Below are 27329 nucleotides of genomic sequence, written 5' to 3' on the forward strand. Positions count from 1 at the left end.
ACCCTAACCCTAACCCTAACCCTAACCCTAACCCTAACCCTAACCCTAACCCTAACCCTAACCCTAACCCTAACCCTAACCCTAACCCTAACCCTAACCCTAACCCTAACCCTAACCCTAACCCTAACCCTAACCCTAACCCTAACCCTAACCCTAACCCTAACCCTAACCCTAACCCTAACCCTAACCCTAACCCTAACCCTAACCCTAACCCTAACCCTAACCCTAACCCTAACCCTAACCCTAACCCTAACCCTAACCCTAACCCTAACCCTAACCCTAACCCTAACCCTAACCCTAACCCTAACCCTAACCCTAACCCTAACCCTAACCCTAACCCTAACCCTAACCCTAACCCTAACCCTAACCCTAACCCTAACCCTAACCCTAACCCTAACCCTAACCCTAACCCTAACCCTAACCCTAACCCTAACCCTAACCCTAACCCTAACCCTAACCCTAACCCGAACCCTAACCCTAACCCTAACCCTAACCCTAACCCTAACCCTAACCCTAACCCTAACCCTAACCCTAACCCTAACCCTAACCCTAACCCTAACCCTAACCCTAACCCTAACCCTAACCCTAACCCTAACCCTAACCCTAACCCTAACCCTAACCCTAACCCTAACCCTAACCCTAACCCTAACCCTAACCCTAACCCTAACCCTAACCCTAACCCTAACCCTAACCCTAACCCTAACCCTAACCCTAACCCTAACCCTAACCCTAACCCTAACCCTAACCCTAACCCTAACCCTAACCCTAACCCTAACCCTAACCCTAACCCTAACCCTAACCCTAACCCTAACCCTAACCCTAACCCTAACCCTAACCCTAACCCTAACCCAACCCTACAGCAGGGGGCGTTTCTGCCACTGTGGAGACAGAGGTCAGAGGTCAGACTCTATGAGAACATTAAACCAATCATAACAGTAATGATGTTATTATCACCACAGCTAGTATGAGAACCAATCATAACAGTAAAGATATTAATACAACGGCTAGTATGAGAACCATTCATAACAGTAATGATATTATTACCACTGCTGGTATGAGAACCATTCATAACAGTAAAGATGTTATTATCACCACAGCTAGTATGAGAACCATTCATAACAGTAAAGATGTTATTATCACCACAGCTAGTATGAGAACCATTCATAACAGTAATAATGTTATTATCACCACGGCTCGAGGGGGGGATGGGAGGAGTTAAGGTTAGGGTTAAGGGGACGGAGAGGTTAAGGTTAGGGCTAGGGGAAGGGACTCCATCATCATTTATCTATTCAGTCTTCATCCATCATCATTCATCATCCCACTATCACTCCTCCTCCCCCCTCCTCCCTGTGACTCACTGTCAGCCTGGAGGGCCCGATGGGGCCCCAACTATCACTCCCCCTCTCCCCCCTCCTCCCTTTGACTCACTGTCAGCCTGGAGGGCCCGATGGGGCCCCTGAAGAGGAGGTAGGAGATGTCCCCCTTGTCCTTGCCGGCGTCCTGGTCCGAGGTGAAGACGTGAGTCACGCCCGCCGCCCGGATCAGAGGAACACACTCGTCACACGGGCACTTGGTGACGAAGAGCAGGAGCCGCTGTCCGGGGCACACCTCCCGGCTCCTGGGGGACCCACACACATGAATGAATACACCTGGAGCAGCATTCTGCTCAGTGGAGGAGGTCTAAAAGTTGTTCTGACCTGAAGGTTAGGGCGTTCTGCTCAGTGGAGGAGGTCTAAACGTTGTTCTGACCTGAAGGTTAGGGCGTTCTGCTCAGTGGAGGAGGTCTAAACGTTGTTCTGACCTGAAGGTTAGGGCGTTCTGCTCAGTGGAGGAGGTCTAAACGTTGTTCTGACCTGAAGGTTAGGGCGTTCTGCTCAGTGGAGGAGGTCTAAACGTTGTTCTGACCTGAAGGTTAGGGCGTTCTGCTCAGTGGAGGAGGTCTAAACGTTGTTCTGACCTGAAGGTTAGGGCGTTCTGCTCAGTGGAGGAGGTCTAAACGTTGTTCTGACCTGAAGGTTAGGGCGTTCTGCTCAGTGGAGGAGGTCTAAACGTTGTTCTGACCTGAAGGTTAGGGCGTTCTGCTCAGTGGAGGAGGTCTAAACGTTGTTCTGACCTGAAGGTTAGGGCGTTCTGCTCAGTGGAGGAGGTCTAAACGTTGTTCTGACCTGAAGGTTAGGGCGTTCTGCTCAGCGTGGATGATGTATCGATACTTGGTCCTCCCACGGTCCGGATGTTTGGTGTCCAGTTGTGGGTACTGGGCGTACTGGGAGCCCACTGGGTAGGCGTTGTAGCCACAGCCCACCAGGTAGAGTCGGCCAGTCCCGTCCCCACCGTCCTGGGGGGGAGCAGGACGATTAGAACCAAGACATCTTTAAAAGGACTTAAGGCATCAGGACTTCAGTTACCAGGACTTTAACCGACACATCTTTAAAAAGGACTTATCAGGACTAAAGTGCCCTGATGGATGATCACCTCCAGAACCGCCTATGTCCATCTGACATCAGGAAAGACCATCTGGATCTCATACACGGTGAGGTTTTAATAACTTGGGGATTCTATACTTACCAACTCCGCCTGGGCCCAGATCACGGCTCCGACGCCCACCTTGGGGTCCTCTGAAACAGAAACAGAGCCTCTGTTAGGAGCCAGCGAGGGGTCACACCTCCTAGTTAGAAATAGATCAGTGGTTCCAACTGCTTCAATAGAACCACAGACATTAGAAACAATCGAAGCGGATGCAGATGACAGCTTGAACACAATTTGTTTAAGTGAAGCCATGACCTCTGACCTCCTACCACGTGTGAAGGGTTCAGCCCCATGACCTCTGACCTTTGTAAATCAGAAGGCTCACCTGTCCTGAAGGCCAGCAGCGTTGCCTGGATGATGCAGTGGCGAGCCACAGCCTGGGAGACGGGCGGGGGGACCGGACCCCTGGGGGCCACGTCCGGACTCTCCTTAGAGAGCCATGCTGGGGGCGCCGGGTCCCTTAACAAAGCGGGGAGCAGAGGAACGTTACCAGGAGGGACCGGGGCTAGATCAGTGGTCCAGTGGGAGTCATGGTCCACCTGGTCCAGAAGGTATTGTGACAAAGATATCTCTATATGATCGATGCATCTATTTATCTATCTATCTCTATATGATCTATACATATATCTTCTGATAAATACTGCAAGTACAGTTTGTAAACTACAGGGTTTCTGATAGACACTGTAAGTACAGTTTGTAAACTACAGGGTTTCTGATGGGTACTGTTAGTATAGTTTGTAAACTACAGGGTTTCTGATAGACACTGTAAGTACAGTTTGTAAACTACAGGGTTTCTGATGGGTACCGTTAGTATAGTTTGTAAACTACAGGGTTTCTGATAGACACTGTAAGTACAGTTTGTAAACTACAGGGTTTCTGATGGGTACCGTTAGTATAGTTTGTAAACTACAGGGTTTCTGATAGACACTGTAAGTACAGTTTGTAAACTACAGGGTTTCTGATGGGTACTGTTAGTACAGTTTGTAAAGGATTACCTCACCTGGGTGAAGCGGCGCAGTAGAAGCCGTGGTGGAGCAGGGGCAGCCCTGCGCTGACGGAGGCCAGCAGCTCCACCAGCTGCAGCATGCTGCTCCTCAGGGTAGAGAGGTCCGGGTCCTGGCAGAAGGCCTCCAGACCCAGCAGCTCCAGGACCGCCCGGTGCTCCCGCTCACACGGGATCAGGAACGCCCGGGACAGCTCCTGGAGGTGACTCCTCCGCTGCCTGGGGAGAAGGAGGAGGTGGAGGTGGAGGAGGAGGAGGAGGAAGAGGGGGAGGAGGAGGAAGAGGAGGGGGAGGAGGTGGTGGTGGAGGAGGAGGAGGAGGAGGAGGGGGAGAAGGAGGAGGTGGTGGTGGAGGAGGAGGAGGAGGAAGAGATGGAGGAAGAGGAGGGGGAGGAGGAGGAGGAGGAGGAGGAGGAAGAGGAGGGGGAGGAGGAGGAAGAGGAGGGGGAGGAGGAGGAGGAAGAGGAAGAGGAGGAGGGTGAGGAGGAGATGGAGGAGGAGGAGGAGGAGGAGGAGGAGGAGGAAGAGGAGGGGGAGGAGGAGATGGAGGAGGAGGAGGAGGAGGAGGAGGAGGAGGAGGGGGAGGAAGAGGAGGAGGAGGAGGGGGAGGAAGAGGAAGAGGAGGGGGAGGAGGAGATGGAGGAGGAGGAGGAGGAGGGGGAGGAAGAAGAAGCAGAGAAAGAAGAAGAAGAAGACATTTAGTTTCAGACAGACAGACAGACAGACAGACAGACAGACAGACAGACAGACAGACCGACCCCCTACCTCCTGAATAGCTCGTCTCCGTCCTGCTCCGGCTGGTCTTCCTGGACCCGCTCCATGAAGTCGGAGGTCCTGGCCTTCAGATCCACGTACTGGGGCAGACCGGGGGCGAGGGGCCGCAGGGCCACGACCACCGGGGGCCCGCCTCCCGCCCGCAGCCTCTCCACCGCCCCCAGGTCCAGCAGGGCCTCCGGGCTGGGCCCCACACCCGGACCTGGGGCGGGGGACCGGTCCGCACCGCGACCCGAGAGCACGCTGACCTCCGGGTCCCCCGGCCAGAAGAAGACCTGAATCACCCCCGCTGGAACCAGGAGGGGGAGCATCAGACCAGGACCACTGAGGACCAGGACCACTGAGGACCAGGACCAGGACTACTGAGGACCAGGACTACTGAGGACCACCAGGAACAGGACCACTGAGGACCAGGACTACTGAGGACCACCAGGACCACTGAGGACCAGGACCACTGAGGACCAGGACCACTGAGGACCAGGACCACTGAGGACCACTGAGGACCAGGACCACTGAGGTCCAGGACCACTGAGGACTAGGAACAGGACCACTGAGGACCAGGACCACTGAGGACCAGGACCAGGAATACTGACTATAGTTCTAGTTTCTCTCACCTCACTGGAGAAATAGAGCTATCCTCTACTCTAGTTCTAGTTATACGCTAGTTTTAGTAATACTCTAGTTATAGTCATAGTTATATTCCAGTTATAGCTATAGTTATACTATAGTTATAGTTATACTCTGGTTATAGATATACTCTAGTTTTAGTCATAGTTATCATAGTTCTAGTTGAACTCTAGTTCTAGTTGAAATCTAGTTCTAATTGAACTCTAGTTCTAGTTGAACTCTAGTTCTAGTTACCGTTGACCACCATCTTGAGGCAGGCAGAGCACGGCCGTCTGGAGAAGTAGAGCTGGCTGCCCTCTAGCCCCGCCCCCCCATGGCGGAGCACCGCCTCCTGGCCCACGTGGAGGAGGGGCCCCGAGACGTGGAGGCCCCTGACCCGGCCCCCACGGACCACAACCAGACCACAGGGCCGAACCTAGAGAGGGGGGGGGGGGGGGAGAGAGAGAGAGAGAGAGAGAGAGAGAGAGTGAGAGTGAGAGTGAGAGAGAGACACTATCTCTATCATTGTTTCCTGTGACGGCTATATACATGAACGTGAGTGAGTGAGTGAGTGAGTGAGTGAGTGAGTGAGTGAGTGAGTGAGTGAGTGAGTGAGTGAGTGAGTGAGTGAGTGAGTGAGTGGTCCGGTCTACGTACCACCGGGTCGTGGTCTTCAGAAGTCTCTCTGGGGAACCTCTCCATCCACAGGCTGAGGAGGGTGAACAGGTTGGCCTGACACAACCGGGGGACCTGACCTAGAGAGGTTAGTTATAGTTAGTTAGTTATAGTTATATACACAGGACAGACATGGAACCTGACCTATAGAATGGGTAAGGTTATATAGTAATATACTAACACTACCAGTATACACTAACACTACCAGTACTACCAGTACACACTAACACTACCAGTATAGTTAGTCTGTACCAGAGATGGGACAAAGTCACTGTTTGGCCTCAATGGGACCAACTCAAAACGCAGTCAATATGAAACTGAAACTGTTATTCTGAAGAAAGCAGTCGGCAGAGTCCAAGTCATGTGACTCGAGTCCACATCTCTGGGGTCTCATTTATAACCGTTGCGTACGCACAAAACGGGGCTGAAATTGGCGTGACTTTCCACGCCAAGGTTGTGATCTATAAAAAACCAACTTGACAGGAAAATGTGCGCAGCCCTAAGCAAACTCTGACCCATGCGTACGCATGGTTTGGAGGAAAGGAGAATTTGCGACACAGATGGTGTGGTGGTGAACTGAAGTCAGACCGAAGAATTGTAGAGTGAGAAGAACCATTATGTTATCATCGCCCTTCATAAATTTAATTTCAACCTGTATCATGCGTTAAATCTATGTGATCAGAATAATTTAAGTCAACTGCGTTATTTCTCAGTTATAACTCCAGAAACATCTCCTTAGAATAGAAATAAAAAAAAAATCTCTATATTTAATCCCGTCACTCCATAGGCTACTGTCCACTGACGGCGCGACTGCATGGAATAAAGCATCTGTCCAACATGTGTCAATAACATACTATTTTTATGTGACACTGTAAACGCATAATCAAATGTCAATTAAAATCCCAAGTGTGGAAAACCAAGCCACACTCCTCATCACAATCGTTGTCCGTTACTCTTGATGCTTTTCATGACAAATAAGGCATTAAAAAGGGGTTATGTTCAAGAACATTTTACGTGGGTGATTACAAACTGATTATCCAAGGTGTTCTCGGTCAGTCTTATTACCGTAACCCTATAAATGCAGAGGTGAGCGCCGTGGTAATGCTGCACCATATGGCACTTCTGGCGGACCATTCACAATTTATTGGTAGTCTACATAAAAATATGTAACTTTATGTCAGACCACTTCTTTTTTAATTCTGGGACTGTGCGCTCCTTGCTACTGACAGAGTTCACTGCTGCAGCAACATGTTGCCACTCACTCTGCTTTTTGTCGGATCCATGCGTTGGATCCATGCGTTCGCACACTTTGATACATCTGAATTTATTTGTGCGTAAGACAGTTTCTGGGTTTTGGCGTACGCCAAGTTCCAGTATGAAATCCACGCAACTCTTAGTACATGAGGCCCCAGGTTTATACACTACCACTACCACTACCACTACTAACGCTAGCAGTACCAGTACTCCCAGTTCAGTCACCAGCACTCCCAGTCCAGTCAACAGTACTCCCAGTACTCCAAGTCACCAGTACTTACTCCCAGTCCAGTCACCATTACTCCCAGTCCAGTCACCAGTCCGCTCACCTTGTGGTCTGTAGTCGGTCTGCGTCTCGCGGCTCTGTGTCCGCCGCGCCTCGCTGAGGTTCTCTGTCTCCATCCTTCCTCAGGCTGTGATACTACATAATATATATGATATTATATATAACATAATATATTCAATATATAGAGCAGTCTGTGAGGGACTACGGTGACCCACTTTAATCTCTCCTTCCGACAACACGTCCACTTCCGAGTATGATGCGCACTGGAGACGCCACGATATGGGCAGGACCGACCTGTCACTGTGATGACAACGCCCCCTTTCTGAACGTCTCGGGTTATGGAAGTTTCGCCCCTTTGGAGTCAATTTCCCATTCATTTTTTATGCAAGTTTTATCAATATATATCTATATATATATCTATATCAATATATATCAATATATCTAAAGAGAGAGAGAGAGAGAGAGAGAGAGAGAGAGAGAGAGAGAGAGAGAGAGAGAGAGAGAGAGAGAGAGAGAGAGAGAGAGAGAGAGAGAGAGAGAGAGAGAGAGAGAGAGAGATCAATATATTCCCAACCTATCATTAGATATAGGCAAGGCAAGGCAACTATTTTGATATCGCACTTTTCATTCCCGAGACAGACTCAATGAATGTAGAGGGATGCTGTTCGAGTCAGTCCAGCAGGGGGCGCTATAACCTTTACTCCATGATTTTAGGGTCCAGAGGAAGAAGAGCAGTGCCTTGTGCAACGCGGATGTAGAATCAGACTTTATTTACTTTATCATATTCTATCATTTAAAGCACATCTAATCCTATAAACTACAACGCCGCCTAAGTATAACTAGCATAACCTCAGTCAATCATGTCAGTCGGAGGAGTCTCTCCTATTCCTGGGAGATGTGGATTCTTCGTGGAGAGGAAAAGACGGTTTTGTAAAATGATCGTTAGGACTGGAAACTCTTATTGTGGAGAGCATGCTGACGTGGTAAGATATATATATATATAATCATATCATGTAATATAATATATATAATATATAGATAATAATATATAATATATTTTATTCATTACACGGAATAAAATATAATAAATAATAATAATACACATGCATATTGGAAGTAGAAATTGTGGAGAACATGCTGACCTGCTAAGATTGTTTATATAATAATAATTTATCTATTATAATAATATATATATAATATATAATTGAATATACAAACTATAACATCACGTGGTGAGATGCTTTCTAATCATCTTATCTATTAAGCTGGAACAGAAAAGCTTAAGTGCTTGAAATAGTGAAAGGACCCATTTTAACACCAGGTGTGATAAGTAAAATAGGCCTTTTAAATCCTGCAATACATATATTAGACGATTTTCCTGAGTGCTATAAGCTTTACTTATCAGAACAACTGTTTGTCTTTAACACATGTCTGTCCTCGGATGTCTTTTCAGTTTTGTTGTGGTGTAGCCTGATTCAGTTTTCTGTTCAGGAGAATGGAAACTCTAGGCGAAGGATACCCTGCCCGCTGGATCCAAAACAGTAAGGACCTAACTCTGACCCGCAGTTCGTATCAATGTATTCTATGAATATATAATGCAGTTTGCATTCATATTCTGTGAATAAATCAGTTGTGAACTCATCTGTTTCTCTGATGCGCAGCACAGTATTTGAGGAGCAACTATCGAAACATCTACAAAAGTGCAACTCCAGGGAAAAACCCAAACCTGTAAGTGGAATTTAAAATGTGATTGATTAATTTAAAGATTGAAATGTTTTCCATTGTTATTAATTCATGCTTTAACCTTTGACCTCAGGTATATTATGAACAAAACATCAACGCTGGGTCCGGGGACGAAGAGACGTCAGAGGACCAGGTACTGGTACGGAAATATCAATATAATATATAGTATATAAGAGATAATGAACGTAACACTAATTAAAGCGACATGGATTGTATATTAGGTTAATAACCTTATATTATTAACATACAGGTTATGCATACAGGTTATACATACAGATGATGTAAACAGATATACATACGGTTTATACATGCGGATTATACATTTATACATACGGGTTATACATACGGGTTATACAAACGCGTTATACAAACAAGTTAGTCATACAGGTTATGCATGGAGGTTATGTAAACAGATATACAGACGTTATACATAAAGGTTATACAAACAGGTTATTTTGTTATACATTGTGATGTTGGCCTTTTCAGTGGAATGTCGCTGGCTGTATCCTGTTGAAGTGGATGATAATAATGTAGAATGTTTTACATTATGTAGAATGTTATTTATTATGGAAATAAATTCATAATTTTAGGCTTTGGGACATCGCAGCAAAGCAGCGCTAGACTCACACCTGGAGAAGCTAAAGGCAGCCGCTAAAGGTAGGCTCGTTAATTATATTTACTACTAACCCTACTACCACTACCACTACCACTAACACTACTACTGCTACTACTACTACTACTGCAACTACTACTACTACTACCACTACTACTACTACTACTGCTACTACTACTGCAACTACTACTACTACTGCAACTACTACTGCTACCACTACTACTACTACTACTACTGCTACTATTACCACTAACACTAATACTGCTACTACTACTACTACTGCAACTACTACTGCTACCACTACTACTACCACTACTACTACTGCTACCACTACTACTACTACTACTACTACTACTACTACTGCTGCTACCACTACTACTACTACTGCTACTATTACCACTGCTACCACCACTACTACTACTACTGCTGCTGCTACCACTAACACTACTACTACTACCACTACTACCACTGCTACCACCACTACTACTACTACTACTACTGCTGCTGCTACTACTGCTACCACTACCACTACTACTACTACTACTACTACTACTGCTACCACTACTATTACTGCTACCACTACTACCACTACTACTGCTACCACTACTACTACTACTACTACCCATGGGGTAGTAGTAACCCTAACCCAGGTCAGGATAGGGTTAGGTTAGGGTAAGGTCTGCTTAGAGGCTGTGATAAACTATTGTTAGGGTTAGGGCATTGTTTGTTTTCCGGTTGGGGATAATGGGGTGGACTTCAGTGTGTCTTCTTGATGAGATGACGAACATAGAAATGAAAGGAACCAAGGATGATGAGTGGTGTAGATGATCCACAGAGCAGTAAGCTCTGGCTGATAGGGGAGCCACTAACAGAAATAATAAGAATAGTCTGAGTCTAACTAACTAACTAGCTTCTGGTCACTTGTAGCTTTTGGGGAGAAGCTGGAGGACAGCATTTTGTCCCATCCTGTTCTGACAGAACAACTTCACGATCCAAACAACGGCGACTCTGCATTGAAACACTTGAAGCAACAGGTATTAACGTACTTAAACCTGTTATCTATTATTAAGCTTAACCCACTTACCTTAGTTGGTTAACTAACTAGGGTTAATTAACCCTAAACCCTCATGTTGAACAAATCTAACAGGCATCCATATTAGGAAACATGGAGGAGATTGGATTGCTGGGATCCAACAGATGTTTTGTTGAGTTTGGAGCTGGGAAGGGCAAACTATCTCACTGGATCCGTGAAGCCGTGAAGGGACACAACGACCATCACTTCCTCCTGGTGGAGAGATCCAGCACACGCTTCAAGGTTTGAAGCCATCTCATTCAAGTATTCCTCTCTGATCTCGTTCTTATCGTCAGCTGGGGTGAGGGTTAGTGATGCTGTATTACACAAAGCGACCATGGCTTTGTTCATGGCATATAATACAGAGAGAAGTATTATTTAATGATTATATATTATAAACAATATATATATATAACTGTTTGCAGGTGGATGGAAAACACCAACAAGCTGATGGTAGATTTGAGCGTCTGCAGGTGGACATCCAGCATTTGGATCTAGGTAGGGATTCACTGGGTCTAGAACCCTAACCCGTACCCTAACCCATACCCTGACCCGTGCCCTTCTCTAATTTCACACAAAAGTGAATGTTATGACGTTTCTGTTGTACGATTTGTGGGTCGAGCGATGTGATGACTGTGGTATGACTTGTACGTCAAGTGATGACTGGTATGACTTGGAGGTCGAGTGATGACTGGTATGACTTAGAGGTCAAGTGATGACTCTGTGGTATGACTTAGAGGTCAAGTGATGACTGGTATGACTTGGAGGTCGAGTGATGGCTGGTATGACTTGGAGGTCGAGTGATGGCTGGTATGACTTGGAGGTCGAGTGATGGCTGGTATGACTTGGAGGTCGAGTGATGACTGGTATGACTTAGAGGTCAAGTGATGACTGGTATGACTTGGAGGTCGAGTGATGGCTGGTATGACTTGTAGGTTGAGTGATGGTTCTGGTATGACTTGTAGGTTGAGTGATGGTTCTGGTATGACCTGTAGGTTGAGTGATGGTTCTGGTAGGACTTGTAGGTTGAGCGATGGTTCTGGTAGGACTTGTAGGTTGAGCGATGGTTCTGGTAGGACTTGTAGGTTGAGCGATGGTTCTGGTATGACCTGTAGGTTGAGCGATGGTTCTGGTATGACCTGTAGGTTGAGCGATGGTTGTGGTATGACTTGTAGGTTGAGCGATGGTTCTTGTATGACTTGCAGGTCGAGTCCCCCTCCTCATGGAGACTAGGGTCCGTCTGGTCGGAGTTGGGAAGCACCTGTGTGGTTCTGCAACCGGTGAGTTCCTCATGTTGGCATCACCATCATGGTGTGATGCGGTCAATCCGTTTTGTGTCTTGGAACAATGAGTGAGGAAACGTTTGGTCCTGTCCTCTGAGCAGACCTCGCCCTCCGCTGTTTGTTTGAGGGCGTTGCCTCGGAAACCGCACCGCCCTGTAAACGCAGCCGATACCAGGAAGAGCCAGCACCACCCAGCCACCACCCAGCACCACCCAGCCCCCGGCCAGCACCACCCAGCCCCCACCCAGCACCACCCAGCAGGGCGGATGTGTGTGGAGTGGCCATCGCCTTGTGCTGCCACCACCGCTGTGCCTGGAGGCCCTACGTGGGGAAGCAGTTCTTCAGAGAGAACGGTTTGGGGGCGTCCGAGTTCGCAGCTTTCCGGCGGATGTCGAGTTGGGCGACATGCAACGGTTGTCCTGACGACCAAAGCAGAGATCATGATGGAGACGTTGAACCATCAGACAAAGACATCTTGAATGGGTATTACTTATCGTACTTCACATCACCGCATATGTCTTCAATAAAACAAAAGCTAGAATATAACATTTTCAACAAGATCCACAATGTCTAAATAGGGAATCATTGTCCTTAGCCCTTAAAGCCGGCCTTAAAGAGCACCTATTATGCTTTTTCGACTTTTATGACCTATAAACGTTGTTATAATAATTTATAGTCATGTTTAACCATACTAAAGTGTCAAGTAATGACGCACATGCATTTAGACGTATTCCCTGCTGACCGTCTGGGGTGGCTGTGCAGAGCACTAAACACTAGCGACGCCGGTCGCCATTCACTTGTTCAAATTTCCGGGATTTATCTACGTAGAACAATCCAGATTTTCCATTTATGGTAATGCTGCAACATGCTCTTCCGGATGGTAACCAATCACAACGGAGTGGGGTTGGCAGGAGGGGGGCGCCCAGATGAGTTTCCAAAAAATCGACATCGTTTTTTGTGGTGTGATTCATGTCAGGTTGCTCTATAGGAGTCATTAATAAGAAATTAAGACCAGAAAAAATGGAGATCTTTAAGGCCAGAGGAAGGTGTGGTCCAATAGGGTGAAGGTCCCGGCTGAATGACACCCAGAGTTCTATCTCTGTGGCCTTGCTTCCGACTGGTTCATCTTGAAACAAACAAGAGTAGGATGCAGTAGTCATGGGGTGTCGTTGACTAATTGCAGGCAGCGGTGTATTGGGGGTGTGTGGGACAGTTCTACTCAGGTCTACCTTCAACCAAGCCAGAGTGAGGGTCTGACTAACATGTTGTTGGCAGGGTGAGGGTCTGACAAACATGTTGTTGGCAGGGTGCAGGTCTGACTAACATGTTGTTGGCAGGATGCAGGTCTGACTAATGGCGCGTTTCCACTGCAGGGTGCGGAACGGATCGGATCGCAAAGGTGCGGATCGGGTCGCGTTTCCACCGCCAAAAGTGGGCGTGACCCGGACTTTGCCGTACCCGTTCCGGCCTCGTTCTCCGGACTCCTCCGTTGGGGTACCGAAAACGAGACGAGACGCCTGAAAGGGTCCCGGGAAATTCTAGCTACACAGCCCCTCCGTTGATTGGTCGACAGAATCATCACTTCCGGGTGACGCGGGGATAAAAACAAACAAACAGTAGCCTCGAGGTATTATTCTTTACAATTAACATTTCGCGTAAAACGCTTGCTTGGGCGAACAAGGAGGTGGAGACGTTCGTCTGCATTCTTGGGGAGGAAGACGTTGTTTACGATGTTTACGTAGCTGCCGCGGCGATCGACATCCGGCCTACCACAAAGGGTACTGTCGGCAGTGGAAACGCGACCTCGGAACTGAGGTCCCGTCCACACAAAGCCGATTTCATGGCGAAACCGCAAAGGTCTTGTACGGTTCGGCCTTCCGTCCACACGAAGCCGGCGAATCCGCTGACCGAAACTGCAAACTTCTGAAATCACCCTCGGAGGTGGTTTCAAATCTACCCGGTTTCGTTTTGGATTCGTGTGGACGCCTGAAACCGACTGAAACCGTAAACCATGACGTCATCGCCCCACCCCTCGACCCTCTAGCCAATGACTGTTAAGCCCGCGGAGTCTCAGAACTCACAACAACAAGGATTTCTGTAGCAGAAGCAGCGCCCCTTATGGGCCTGGAATGTGTACTACAGCGTTTCTACAGATCTACCCGGTTTCGCTTGGCTTCGTCTTTACAGAGATACTGCGAAACCGGATAGATCGAAACCGTAACGGTTTTGCCTGTTTCGGCTTCGTGTGGACGGGGCCTGAGCTGGGCTATACCGCCCCCTCCCTACCGCACCTTTGCGATCCGATCCGTTCCGCACCCTGCAGTGGAAACGCGGCATAACATGTTGTTGGCAGGGTGCAGGTCTGACTGTAACATGTTGTTGCAGGGTGCAGGTCTGACTGTAACTTGTTGTTGCAGGGTGCAGGTCTGACTGTAACATGTTGTTGCAGGGTGCAGGTCTGACTGTAACATGTTGTTGGCAGGGTGCAGGTCTGACTGTAACATGTTGTTGCAGGGTGCAGGTCTGACTGTAACTTGTTGTTGGCAGGGTGCAGGTCTGACTGTAACATGTTGTTGCAGGGGGCAGGTCTGACTGTAACATGTTGTTGGCAGGGTGCAGGTCTGACTGTAACATGTTGTTGCAGGGGGCAGGTCTGACTGTAACATGTTGTTGGCAGGGTGCAGGTCTGACTGTAACATGTTGTTGCAGGGTGCTGTCTGCAGAGGAGCGGGGTCGTGTCGGTCGTCTCTGCAAGAGGCTCATTGACCATGGCCGAGTCTGTTACCTGCAGAGCAAAGGCTTCATGACCAAACTCCAATACTACACAACACCACAGACCACGCTGGAGAATGTCCTGCTGACCGCCGTGCCCCCTCAGCCCGCTGACGACGAGGAGAGTACCAGGGGAGCCTCCAGAGAATGACATCTCTAGTGGAGCCTTACTTTGTACATTACCAACGGTTCCTGTGTCAGTGTTGAGATGACAACATTCATTTTACCTTTGAGCTATTTGAGATGAGCTTTTTTTTTTTTTAACAAACCGTTTTATAAACATTTTTCGTTGATTTGGAGTCTGGTATAAACGATTTCTTTGTAACTTTTTGACAAAAGCAATTCAGCAAAGGAGAAGGTTGATAATCTTCTTGCTATGGTATTCCTTTTAGCTTTCAGTTTGATACCATAATAATATAACATTTTAATAGAGAACTTATTTTATTATTCATATTCATTTTACTTTTTAATATTATTAGAACATCAAAGCTATCCGTAAACTACTGACGTAAACCGGAGCACGAATACGTCTTAAGTGAAGGTAACATTGGGATACTGGCTTTAGAGTCACGTTGACATCATGTCTCTCCTGCGGGCTTCCTGGATGTACATGTGCATGAAATCAAGCCCAAACATCTCTCTGTCTTCGTCTTCTCCCTCCTCTTGCTGGGTCTTGTTAAAGAGCACCACATCCAATGTGAGGGGATTGTCCCGAAAGTTCACAAATCTGTAACAAGAAGCGTGTATTACATTCTCTATTAAAACCATTGTATTTTGATAAAAGCTGCAGTAAACTGTATCTTTATATTGTATTTACCAGTAGGGGTCAGGGTCTATAGTGGGGTCTCCAGGGTAAGGGTCTATAGCGGGGTTAGGGTCTATAGGGGGTTCTCTAGGGTTAGGGTCTAGTTACATATTGGTCCAATAGATCCGGAGGTGGAAGAGGTGAAAGGCTGACCTCAGGTTTGCCATTCCTTCCATCTGGGCAGGGATGTCTCTCAGTCTGTTGTTGCTGAGGACCAGCGTCTCCAGACTCTGCAGGAGACTCAGATTCTCAGGGAGCTCTTTCAGTTCATTCCTCTGCAGCCACAGGGTGTGAAGGTTCCCCATTCTATAATAACATCCATATACAATCCATGTAACATTATGTAACAACATACATATAACATCCATATAACGTTCTGTAATAACATCCATAGAAATTATGTAATAACATATATATAGCATTCATATAATATTCTATAATAACATCCATATACATCCATACAACATTCTGTAATAACATTCATATACAATTCTGTAATAACATCAATATAACATTCTAGAAGGTGGTATGAAATTAAATTTATTTTTAAAAAAGTTAAAATGATATTGAAGGTCAACGGTTAAAAATTGACCAAGATGCAAAGTCTGAAGTAATTGGAAAACGAAATAAACATATTTGTAGCGCCCGTTTCCAAGCTAATATGAACATAGTTAAAAATAAACGCGTAATGTCTCTAGATGAAAGATTGTGGAAGGAGTAGGGTCTCACATTTGTAGAGAATAAGAAAGAAGGAAAGCCTAAGAAGAACAACAGGTGAGCAATGCTTGAAGCCCTCACCTAATAACATTCTGTAATTCATATGATAAATTTATGTAACATTCCTTACTAACAATTACATTAGTTTATTACACAGCTCTTCTGAATGCTTTGGAACGCTCCGTTCACTTGCATGGGCCTTCACAACTTCCGGCTGAGAATTATTCTTTGATAATGACAGTTGCTAAGCATAATGACAGCTGTCAAGGAAATTCGATTTTTTGCCTCTCATTCAAGTCTTTGGTAACACTCCTTAAGTAGTCCCGTAAATTATCAACCCCAGCGTATTCGGTTGCTAAGCGACGTCAACGTCTTTGGCGGACTACTTCTCTACTGATCGACACTACGAATGGTAATTGTTTCAGTTCAAGCTTTTAATGAATGAATATACACATCAAACGCGCACTGCCTTATGGGCTTCAGCATAACGTAACATAACACTAGAACGTAACGTAACGTTCACACTCAACATCCATAACATCTTCCTTCCTTTAGATCAATGTTCTTAGATTAGATTAACACTTCAAATTCTTCACTACTCAATAACCATTGCAGGCTGTAACAACATTGATATCAACAACTCTGTTATAGTTTCACAATCGAACATGCATGGCATTGGACTCTTTCCACAATCATTCCCCTTTTTTTTTTTCTTAACAGACCAACAGTCTCTCGTGAGGTTTCTTCAAGTGTGTGTGTTGTCACTGTATGTATGTGTGTGTGTGTGTATATTGGGAAAGGGCAGCGATCCGCCTACACCCTAATCAAACCCATGTTCTAATGGCACTTGTCAGTGTATGTGTGCTTTGAACCTAAGTTCTCCTAAAGTCACCAGTTCAGTCTCTGAGGTGGGCGTGAGAGGCGGCCACAACGTGTGAAGACCTCCTGGCCCGGGGTGCAGCTGTGCTTCTCCGGTGTACTCAGGGGGTGAGGAGCCGGACTGCTTGTGGGGGGTGCGTCTTCCATCCCGTCTGGTTCGCCCTGGCTTGACCCATGCCCGGTCTCGGCTGAGGCTGACTTCTCAGTCATATGTCCCTGTTCAGGACTGTTCTGCTCCAGCCGTCCCATCGGCCGTACTTCAGCTGAGCGCTCTGCCACTCGAAGATCCACACGGTTGCGCCTGTAAAGTGTGCCGTTGACATCCACTACGAATGAGCGGGGAGCAACTTTCTGGATACATTGGCCCACCGGCCATCTTCCTGTGCGATCACCTGGCAGCGGTTTCATCCTGATCCGGTCTCCCACATTCAGCTCAGGGAGGTCCCTGGCGGATCTGTCGTAGGTTGATTTCACCACCCGCCGTTTCCACCGCAACTTCTCTGTCACTCCGATCACCACGTGTGGCTGCAGTAGGCTGTCTGCAACTGGCAGCGAGGTCTTGAGCCTTCGTGACATTAAGCGTTGGGCGGGGCTGCTGTCCAACCCCTCTGTGGGCGTGTTGCGCCAGTGGAGGATGGCCATCCATGCATCTGTGCCATCTAACTTTGCCCGCTTGCAAAGTGATTTTACAATTTTCACAGCCGCTTCGGCCTTGCCGTTTGACTTTGGGTGACGTGGGGAGGACGTGACATGGGAAAAACCCCAGCTTGTTGCAAACTTCCTGAATTGTTCACACGCAAACTGGGGGCCGTTATCAGAGATCATTTTGTCAGGCTGCCCATAACGCGCAAACTGGGCTCTGCAGCGTGTGATAAGCGTGTTGGCTGATAGGTCTGGCAGCTGGTCGATTTCCCAGTAATCTGAGTAGTGGTCTACAAGGATGAGAAATTCCTTGCCTGCATAGGAGTAGATGTCCATGCTCACAGTTTGCCATGGACGTGTAAGTATCTCATGCGACATCATGGATTCCTTCTGCTGATTTCTTGCGTACTCATTGCATGCAGAGCAGTTGGCTACATAGTCCTTGATTTCAGCTCTCATGCCCGGCCAGAAGAGGGTATCCCTGGCCCGCCTATAACAGGCCTCGCCACCTATGTGGCTAGAGTGTATCCGCTTCAGTAGCTCTGCTCTCAGGGCCTTTGGGATAATAATGCACTGTCCCCTGTACAGCACACCATTTTGCACATTCAGCTCATCCCGGAATGGCCAGTCGTCCCGCACCGCCAGTGGAGTGTCCTCCTTGAAGTCAGGCCACCCGTCCAGAATCCCCGTCTTCAGCTCTTGGAGTACATCATCTGTTTCTGTGTGTTGTGTTATTTGACGGAATCTGAAAGTAGTGACATTCAGGTGCTGGGCTTGGTCCAGCTGTGTGTACTCCGTCTGGGTGGCAAACACTGCATGTCGCACGTGTGGGGTGTCTGGCCCTTGGTGCGGCAGAGTAGCTCGACTTAAAGTGTCACTGACGTACATTTCTGGCCCAGGCTTGTACACAACATCTAGGTTGTAACACTGCAGCTGCATCAGCATTCCCTGGAGACGTTTCGGTGCACTTAGGAGTGGCTTCTTGAATATTGTGATCAATGGTTTGTGGTCTGTTTCAGCAGTGAGCGTTTCTCTGCCATATAAGTATTGGTGGAATCTTTGGCATGCGAAGACTATGCTCAAGCACTCTTTCTCTATTTGAGCATAGTTTTGCTCCGTTTGAGTCAGGGCTCTAGAGGCAAAAGCCACAGGCTGCCCCCCTTGCAGCAAGCAGCATCCCAGCCCATTCATGCTGGCATCACTCTGGACAGTGACAGGCTTTGTAACGTCATAGTATCTGAGAACGGGTGTATTTGAAACCAGTCGCTTTATTTCTTGCACTGCGTCCTCATGTTTGGCTAGCCAGTGCCATTCTGTGTCCTTGTCCAGGAGCCTGCGGAGTGGCTCACAGACCTCTGAGAGCTTTGGCAGGAATTTTGCAAGGTATGTCACGAAGCCGATGAAGCGTTGGACAGCTTTTGCATCCGTAGGGGTCGGCATCTCCAGCACAGCCCGCGTTTTCTCTGGGTCAATCTTCAGTCCTTCTGAAGACAGAATGTGTCCATGGAAGTGGACTGCTTGAAGTTTGAACTGAAGCTTGCGCTCGTTCAGTCTTAGCTTCACAGCTCTGCATCGCTCCATGAGGGCACGTAGGTTGGTGTCATGATCCCGTTCCGCGTCCACCTCTGTGTCGCCACTCCCAACCACCAGGATGTCATCAGCTATTGGTTCAATGCCAGCCAGGCCTGCTAGCAGTTCGTGTTGTTTGCGTTGGTAGATCTCCGGTGCTACAGAGACACCGAATGGGAGTTTGAGCCACCTCATGCGACCCCACGGTGTCCAGAAGGTCGTCAGGCGGCTGCTTTCATCATCAAGCTTGCACTGTAGAAAAGCATCGCGAGCATCCACCAGTGTGAAAATGCGAGCCTTGGGTAGCTTGTACAACACATCTTCCAGTGTTGGCATGTGATAGTGAGACCTCAGCAATGCTCGGTTAAGGGGTTTGGGGTCAATGCACAGTCGTATTTTTTCTGGTTTTGCGACAGTCACCATATTACTAATCCACGCTGTGGGCTCGCTCACTGGTGTGATGTTGCCTGCTCTGATGTGCCTATCTAATTCTTCCTTGACTTTCTCCCTCAACGCTACCGGAACATTTCGAGGTGCACATTGTACAGGGGGTATATTTGGGTCCTGCTCAAAGTGTATCTCACCTGGGACTGACTCGATTGGGCCATTGAAGATGTCAGTGTAGTTGCTTAGCAGCTGCTCTTTAGTGAGGGGCATGCACTGATCTGCCTCTATCTTATGCAGCTCCTCTGGAATTGTGAATGTCATTAGGCCTAGGCGCTCGCATGTGGCCCCAGAGAGGAGAGGCTCCTGCTGAGTTTCCACTACCTCAAAGACCAGGTCATGCTTTTTCCCTCTAATGACACATTCTGTGTGGAATCTCCCCTGTGACAGCATAGTTTCCCCAGAATATAGTTTTAGCTTAGTTGTGCTCTGTTGTAGCGCTGTCCTAGGTGACAACTTCTCTTTGATCTTTCTGCTCATCACGTTGCAAGTGGCACCTGTATCTAGCTGGCATGCTTGCTTTTTTTTGTTCAAACGCAGGTGCACGAACCATTTGAGCCCTTTAGATTTTATATTGCTGATGCATTCTGTGGCCAGGAACATGTCATCTGTATCTGTGTCCCCTTGCTCAACATCTTCAAGCGCATTTACTTTTTTTGTCTTGCTACTAGCCTGACATACTTTTGAAAAGTGGTTTGAGATGCCACACGATCGGCATGCCTTACCGTAGGCTGGGCACTGCTCTCTGCCCCGCTTGTGGCTGTTTCCACAGTATTTGCAAGCCTGCTGTATATCTCTTCCTCTCCTGTCTTGAGGTCCACGTCTCCCGTATTGCCTGTCTGCGGAGTTTACACTGTCCGTTTGCAATTGTGGGCTCTCCAAGGTTTTCATGCGTGTATCGGTTAGCTCTGCCGGGCGACATACACCGACTGCCGTTGCTAACATCAGATCACGTTCACGCAGCAAGCGCCTCCTGGTGTTTTCGCTTGCGACACCAAGCACGAGCTTGTCCCGAATCATCTCGTCCTTTAGCCCACGGTACTCACACGATGCAGCTCTCTCCCGTAGTCTCGTTATGAAACTGTCAATTGGCTCATCAGTCTCCTGCTTGCAGCATCCAAACTTATATCTCTCATAAATCACATTTTTTTCCGGCTTAAAATGTTCTCCGAGAGCATCTAGGATGGCGGTTGGGTCTTTCTTTTGGTCGTCATCCAAAATCACATTGTGCATATAGATATGACGGCACTCGCTACCCATTAGCCGTCTTAGCGCGGCTGCCTGCACTTCTTCTGCCTTTTCATTAAGGCCCGTAGCTAACACAAAGTCCTCGAATTCCGCACGGAAAACTTCCCAGTTCTTCGCCAGATCCCCGGACATCTGCATGCCCTCTGGTGCCGGAATCATATTGCTCGAGTTCGCCATATTATTCTAGTTAACTTTGTCAACTATCCCACTTCTGACGCCATGTTTCAGTTCAAGCTTTTAATGAATGAATACACATCAAACGCGCACTGCCTTATGGGCTTCAGCATAACGTAACATAACACTAGAACGTAACGTAACGTAACACACTCAACATCCATAACAGTAATTGTACAAAGAAACACGTTGTTGGCAAGTAGCCGTGTAATAAGCGGGATAATGTATGGAACGTCGCTGGTCATTAAAATAATCCCCTTCAGGGCTTATTTTCCCGATACAGACCGCCTGGCGTTCTAAACATTATACCCAGGGCCGGCGACCAAGGCGATCGCCTAGGGCGGCTAATGTGTCAGGGTTACCCTCTGGTGGTGCCCTTAATTAATTAATTAAAATATACGAAACAAGCAAAATGAAACCAAACATGTTCCCAAATTGAAGGACAAGGGAGGGGGCGGGGGATTCATTGTTAGGGCGCACTGTACCCTCACTGTAGTACATTCAGATGACATTGTCTAATATCAGGTAGTGTGTAGTGACCTGTGGATATCTGCAGGTAAACCCTGCAGGTGGTTCCCTCCCATGTCCAGCCACTGCAGCCCGGCCAGGCCCACCACGCACTCGGGGAGGCTCAGGAAGCGGTTCATGGACAGGTCCAGGTAGCAGAGCTTCTTTAGTTGGCTGAGCTGCAGACAACACATTCAGGCATCAGCAGGCAGTGTAGAGCAATGTGTCATGTTGGCAAAAAGTGTGAACAATATGATTTCTTATTAGATTAGGTTTGGGTCGATTGCTGCTATATCATATTCTGATTTCAAAAAGTGTGTAGATGGCTTCATTGATGTTAGGGTCCTAGGATCAGGGTGCTAGGATTTCGGCTATTATGGTTAGATTAGAGTCATAGGGTTAGGTTAGAGAGTCTTAGGGGACAAGGGTGAGGTTAGAGTATTAGGATACTAGGGTTAGGTTAGGGATTTAGGGTTAGGGTTAATCCTACCTCGGAGGGCAAATCACTGAGGTTTCCATTCATCGCCAACTCCAGTCTCTCCAGATTTTCACAACGACCAAGTTCCTCAGGAATGTCTTTTAGTTGGTTGTAACTTAGCAGCAACTCGCGTAAGCGCCTCATCTCACCTGGATGTTGATAGAACAAGCCTTCAATGGTAAAGAAAAATGTAGGACTCAAGGATATGGTTAATGAGGTGGAACGTGAATTGAAATGACAAAGTTTTGTTTGTTCATACGTTGAAGGACGATAACTTTATTAGTTTACATTCTGCAGGTCTGCTAATGCTGTGAACTATATTTAATAGATACTGGTTGCCATTATGGTATTTCAACATCCGTTTAAAGATTTTGGTGGCCCATGATTCAAGCCTATCCCTAACCACTAACCATGAATATTACTAAAATATGAACTTCATGATTTCTATAATACCTAATGTTTCAAAGGAGTGAAGTTAAACATACCAATCTCTCTTGGAATCACGTTGATGGCATTGCGGGACAGGTCAAGCACAACCACATGTTCAAATCTGCAGATGAAATTAGGAATGCTCTGCAGTCCTGTTCTGTGGATCTGCCATTCCTGAACTTGAGTGAGATGTACTAATGCTTGAGGTAAAGTCTGTTATGGGAAACAAAAGCTAAATTGGTGTACAGCTCAAAAGGGTTAGGATCACCTAATAACCTTAGCCCCAAACCTGCTTTTACACTCAAATGTTGAAATGAGATTTAAAATATAAATGAGATAATATGCATGTCTTCTTCTGTGTCAGCATATTGCATATAACTTGCATTAAAAATGTGCTATCCCCTGGTGGATCATACAATTTTTCCTAAAATTAAGTGACTAATTTACTCAATCTTGGGAGCCATGCTTTGTAGTCTCAGGGGCAATATGCTGGGGGACCAGTGCAGCAGGATAATTAAGACCGGGCCGTGCCTTCCCCCACCGGGCTGCTTGTTGTTTACGGTCCGATTAGAGACTTGAGACGTAGCGATAGAGGTGGAGGGACAGACGACTACCACCGGATTGTTCCATTAGACTTGTCCAACCTTTCTCCACAGATTCTCAAACTCTAGATCTTTTGTTTCCGGTCCAGGCGTCATGTCAGCTAATCTCCATAAAGAGATATCAAAGCTCAGTCGTCGTGAGATGATTGTTGCTCCACGGACGGTTGACTTGGATTTAACCGAAGCCCGCTCAAACGTGATTGGTCAATACTATTTGGCCTACGATGCCAAATGCATTCATATGCAGATACCTTTTTTTCTTTTTATTAATCGTTGCATTTTTATGCTTTATTAAAGAGTGAGATAGAGAGGAGGTGTGGGGGGAGTGCCCCTGAGGATCAGAGTCTGGTCTCGGTGTATCAGCTGTCAGTTAGCAGTCCCAAAAGCAAGTAGAAGAAGAGACTTAAGGGTTAGTTAGGACCCTTAAAAAAGAGTGGGGCATAGTGATATTCTATTTAAGGGTTTGTTAGGACTAGCATTAGAAAAAGATGGGCTACAACCTTCCATTCTTCTTTCTCCAGCCTGAAGATGAGACGTCCGTCCTCGTTGACCAACTTCTCTTTCAGTTTGGCCAAAACGATGCGATTCTCCCAAACGTCACTCAGTCTATGGGGTTAGGTTCTGGGTTAATATATCCAGATTGTGCGGGACTCTCTATATATAATTCCCCATTGTGTTTTATTTACATGTTTTCCAATGTACTATCTCTTTCTGTGTTAAAGGGACGCTGTCTCTTTAAGATCGCGCGATATGTTTGTTGATATGCGGGCGGTGCGATGTTTGAATTTAACAGTTTCGGTTTAATAAGTAAATGGCACTCCACGCTGTTAAAGACAGTCAAACTTTCTGATGCTGACAGGGCTGGCCGGCAGTTTTCTCTGCAAGAGTTGACAGAAGACCCTGTGAACCTATGGACGGATGTTGGATCTGCTTGGGGAGCACAGGCCAGATTTCCGCTCTCTTACATCAACTCCCTTCTCAGGTACGGGCTGCTTTAACCATCACTGACCGCGGTTCACTGGCCGAGGAGGCTGACAGGTCTAACCCTCACCCCATGGCTTGACCACCTGGAAAATGAAAACCTGAAACGAGTTATGATATTATAACTCTAGTTCTATGATTGTTGTCACAGCCGTCTAGGCTTCACTTTATGGGCTTGTCCCGTGCGCGTGCTCGCGCGCACTGACAATTTCAACTATGCACCAATCAACGTGGGCACCGCCCACATTTCCCACGGCACCGTGTATATAATGCGGCGCATACCGCCGCTCATCCTCCCTTTTCTTTCAGCATTCTACTGATCAACATGACTAAACTTCTAGAACCCTGTGGCAGCGGCGTGGGCGAGGCGTCAGACCCTGTGGCAGCGGCGTGGGCGAGGCGTCAGACCCTGTGGCAGCGGCGTGGGCGAGGCGTCAGACCCTGTGGCAGCGGCGTGGGCGAGGCGTCAGACCCTGTGGCAGCGGCGTGGGCGAGGCGTCAGACCTGCCCTTTTCAGGGCCACTGGGGAGCGCTTCCCTAAGAGCTGGGCCTCATTGTGCTTCCTGTCCCGGTTCCCTGGCGCCGGGTGACGGGTTTGACTCCAACGACGTGTTTCAGATGCCTCGGCGCTGAACACGCCGCGGGTGCCATGGTTACACCTGCCTCCCGCGCCGCCTACCACGCGCAGCCTGAAGAGGGGCTCCTCTCCGGGCACCTATTCTTCTCGCCGTCGGTGGACCTCTCCGAGGCCATGGACATTTTTGAGGCTGGAGTTCCGGACGTCGACGACGACCACATCGAGGTGGACGACTTCGCCTCCTTGGACGACGTCTTTGCGGTCTCTGCGTCCGGGTTCTCCCTCTCCAGGGCTTTCACCGCCACGGTCGTCCCCAGGGAGAAGCCACGCCGGATGGCCGATCTATTCGGCAAAATCATGGGCGAGGCTGCGGCCATCAAGGGCATCCCTATGCCAGCCCCACCTCTCTCCCCCATGTCGGATGAAATGCAGGGCGAGTGCTTTCGCACCCAGTCTTTCTCCCGGCGGGCTACCCAGTGCCCCCTGTTCCCACCGGTTCAGCATTTCTTAACTGCTGCGGGTGGAGACCCTTCTACCCTGAAGGCCCCGGTGAAGGCCTTCACTGACTTCACTACCGTGGAGGGGTGGGCTGATACAAGCCCATAAGTCGAAGCCTAGACGGCGTAGCCTACATGAAATAGGACCGTTAAATTCAAACATTGCGCCGACCGTCAGAACAACAAACAAGCCACGCGATCTTAAAGAGACAGCATCCCTGTAACACAGAATGAGACATTACATTGGAAAACATAAACATAATAACACAGTATGGTGAATTATATCTATATAGAGTCCACCACAAAATACTATAACCAGTCTGTGGGATTAGGTTAAGTTCATGGTTACTATATCCATTTGTTATTATTATATATATAGGTATTATTAACAGTCTGGTACTATTACCAGTCTGGTGCTAACGCCAGTCTGGTGCTAACACCAGTCTGGTACTAACACTGGTCTAGGTACTTCTACCAGTCTGGTACTAGCATTTGATAGCAGGTGAGTAGGTTCAGGGTAATATTATTAGGTACCTATTTAGGCCGTCTTGGTCCTTAGGCTTTGGTCTCTGAATCTCCTCTTGATTCTTTAGGATCCTCCCCTCCCACAGAGCCTTGATTGAGCCGACAGATCCGCGACGCACGGCAAATCCCGACATCTGGACTGGAAAACACACAAAGTATAGATGCTAACTATTTACTATCCTACATTCATATTTAGGGGTATGTCAGTGATAGGTAAGGGTTGGGGTTGATAGGTTAGTGTTAGTGATAATTAGAGGTGGGGTTGGTAGTTTAGTGTTAGGGTTAGTGATAGTTAGGATTAGGGTTGGTAGTTTAGCTAAAGCCTGTTAGGGGTAGTGATGGTTGGGGTTGATAGGTTAGTGTTTGGGTCTGTGGTAGTTAGGGGTGGTAGTCTAGTTAGAGCCTGTTGGGGCTAGTGATAGTTAGAGTTGGTAGTTAAGGTGTATACCTGATGTGTTCTCAGCATCCTGGTTGGGAGGTGCGGTCACAGCCCTGATGGTTCATCTCAGAGTCACTCCTGTGGAGAAGAGGTTCCTGTCTCAAACCCTCTTTGACGTTGACCAAACAGAAGGATGCTTTTTAAAATAGATAAGCATGTTACCATTCAACGACATGAACACTTGACTCCAGAACGGTAGGGAAAAGTCTCAGTAAAATCACTTAAAGGTTATAATTAAGTTACCTTCCAACGTCCACAAAGCAAAAGGCTCTGAGTTAAATCCAGTGAAGGACTGAGTTAGTGTGCCTCTGACGGTACTGTGAAATCTGAAGCCCAAGGAACTAAGTTTAGCCCCGACAGCATGTGATCACGTGGTTGTAAGATAGCATACTTGGAGCCCACTAGCCCCATGCCCAACGCTACGACAACACAGTATGGTACGGTCTAGATGTTGCTAGCTTACAGGGCCTGCTACTGTATGGTACAGTCTAGATGGAGCTATCTTACAGGGCCAACTACTGTATGGTACAGTCTAGATGGAGCTAGCTTACAGGGCCTGCTACTGTATGGTACAGTCTAGATTGGAGGGGGTCATCCCTATGTTCCCCAGGTCCTATGTTCCCCGGGTGCAAAGGGTTAGGGTCAGGTTTAACCATAACGAATCACAGGCGAATCACTGGCGAAAAAGGCGGGGCTAAAAAAATATTTCCTATGCTCCCCGGTCACATACAAAGCGGGGAACATAGGACCCGGGGAACATAGGTACGCTCCCAGATGGAGCTAGCTTACAGGGCTTGTTGCTGTATGGTTCGGTCTTGATGGAGCTAGCTTACAGGGCCTGCTACTGTATGGTATTGTTTAGATGGAGCTAGCTTAAAGGGCCTGCTACTGTATGGTATTGTTTCGATGGAGCTAGCTTAAAGGGCCTGTTCCGTATGGTATTGTTCAGATGGAGCTAGCTTAAAGGGCCTGCTACTGTATGGTATGGTTCAGATGGAGCTAGCTTAAAGGGCCTGCTACTGTATGGTATTGTTTAGATGGAGCTAGCTTAAAGGGCCTGCCAGCCCAAAGCTACTGGGGTTAGTTAGCATCTTGGAGACCAGGCCTTCCACTGACATGACGAGGAACTGGATAGCATATATCATCCTGGAATGCTAGTCTACTGGGATAGCAAACTGGAATACTAGTCTACTGGGATAGCATCCTGGAA

General features: G+C 47.6%; 3 protein-coding genes across 9 annotated transcripts; 1 reads left to right on the forward strand and 2 right to left on the reverse strand.

The window, feature by feature from the left end:
* Positions 1 to 854: 854 nt before the first annotated feature.
* On the reverse strand, positions 855 to 7398 carry cdadc1 (cytidine and dCMP deaminase domain containing 1). Its single transcript, XM_030372128.1, has 10 exons — positions 7167 to 7398; positions 5566 to 5663; positions 5164 to 5344; positions 4294 to 4591; positions 3527 to 3748; positions 2852 to 2985; positions 2566 to 2615; positions 2166 to 2335; positions 1429 to 1618; positions 855 to 878 (listed from the first exon to the last, which is right to left on the reverse strand). The coding sequence occupies exons 1-10, from the start codon at positions 7237 to 7239 to the stop codon at positions 855 to 857; spliced, it is 1440 nt and encodes a 479-aa protein (XP_030227988.1). The 5' UTR covers positions 7240 to 7398.
* A 428-nt stretch (positions 7399 to 7826) lies between these two features.
* trmt13 (tRNA methyltransferase 13) lies at positions 7827 to 15389 on the forward strand. 2 transcript variants are annotated; one of them, XM_030372434.1, is made up of 11 exons: positions 7827 to 8106; positions 8615 to 8664; positions 8785 to 8851; positions 8940 to 9005; positions 9457 to 9523; positions 10407 to 10513; positions 10627 to 10794; positions 10977 to 11049; positions 11757 to 11831; positions 11936 to 12317; positions 14544 to 15389. In XM_030372434.1, exons 1-11 carry the CDS (start codon positions 7984 to 7986, stop codon positions 14755 to 14757), a joined length of 1392 nt encoding a protein of 463 aa, XP_030228294.1. In that variant the 5' UTR covers positions 7827 to 7983; the 3' UTR covers positions 14758 to 15389. The 2 variants fall into 2 exon arrangements, with proteins under 2 accessions (XP_030228294.1, XP_030228295.1); XM_030372435.1 differs by having other exon boundaries at positions 8940 to 8999.
* Positions 14849 to 26521, reverse strand: lrrc39 (leucine rich repeat containing 39). Of its 6 annotated transcripts, none has more exons than XM_030372439.1 (9): positions 26363 to 26521; positions 26129 to 26197; positions 25690 to 25819; positions 23601 to 23706; positions 22555 to 22711; positions 22082 to 22239; positions 21625 to 21770; positions 15565 to 15717; positions 14849 to 15333 (listed from the first exon to the last, which is right to left on the reverse strand). In XM_030372439.1, exons 3-9 carry the CDS (start codon positions 25812 to 25814, stop codon positions 15174 to 15176), a joined length of 1005 nt encoding a protein of 334 aa, XP_030228299.1. In that variant the 5' UTR covers positions 25815 to 25819; positions 26129 to 26197; positions 26363 to 26521; the 3' UTR covers positions 14849 to 15173. The 6 variants fall into 6 exon arrangements, with proteins under 6 accessions (XP_030228299.1, XP_030228297.1, XP_030228300.1 ...); XM_030372437.1 differs by having other exon boundaries at positions 26129 to 26228; XM_030372440.1 differs by having other exon boundaries at positions 26129 to 26255.
* Between the last annotated feature and the right edge of the window lie 808 nt (positions 26522 to 27329).

This window comes from Gadus morhua, chromosome 12, assembly GCF_902167405.1.
Source record: "Gadus morhua chromosome 12, gadMor3.0, whole genome shotgun sequence".
Classification (NCBI taxonomy): Eukaryota; Metazoa; Chordata; class Actinopteri; order Gadiformes; family Gadidae; genus Gadus; species Gadus morhua.

Coding starts and splice junctions, on each gene's coding strand:
- trmt13 (XM_030372434.1), top strand. CDS start 7,984: ATGTCAGTCGGAGGAGTCTCTCCTATTCCTGGGAGATGTGGATTCTTC. Junction 8,107..8,614: donor GTGGAGAGCATGCTGACGTG/GTAAGATATATA, acceptor TTTTCTGTTCAG/GAGAATGGAAACTCTAGGCG. Junction 12,318..14,543: donor GACAAAGACATCTTGAATGG/GTATTACTTATC, acceptor ATGTTGTTGCAG/GGTGCTGTCTGCAGAGGAGC.
- lrrc39 (XM_030372439.1), bottom strand. CDS start 25,814: ATGTCGGGATTTGCCGTGCGTCGCGGATCTGTCGGCTCAATCAAGGCT. Junction 22,240..22,554: donor CGTGATTCCAAGAGAGATTG/GTATGTTTAACT, acceptor TTACCATTGAAG/GCTTGTTCTATCAACATCCA. Junction 15,718..21,624: donor TTACCTGCAGATATCCACAG/GTCACTACACAC, acceptor ATGTTATTATAG/AATGGGGAACCTTCACACCC.
- cdadc1 (XM_030372128.1), bottom strand. CDS start 7,239: ATGGAGACAGAGAACCTCAGCGAGGCGCGGCGGACACAGAGCCGCGAG. Junction 4,592..5,163: donor CCTCAAGATGGTGGTCAACG/GTAACTAGAACT, acceptor TCCTGGTTCCAG/CGGGGGTGATTCAGGTCTTC. Junction 879..1,428: donor TCGGGCCCTCCAGGCTGACA/GTGAGTCAAAGG, acceptor CTGTCTCCACAG/TGGCAGAAACGCCCCCTGCT.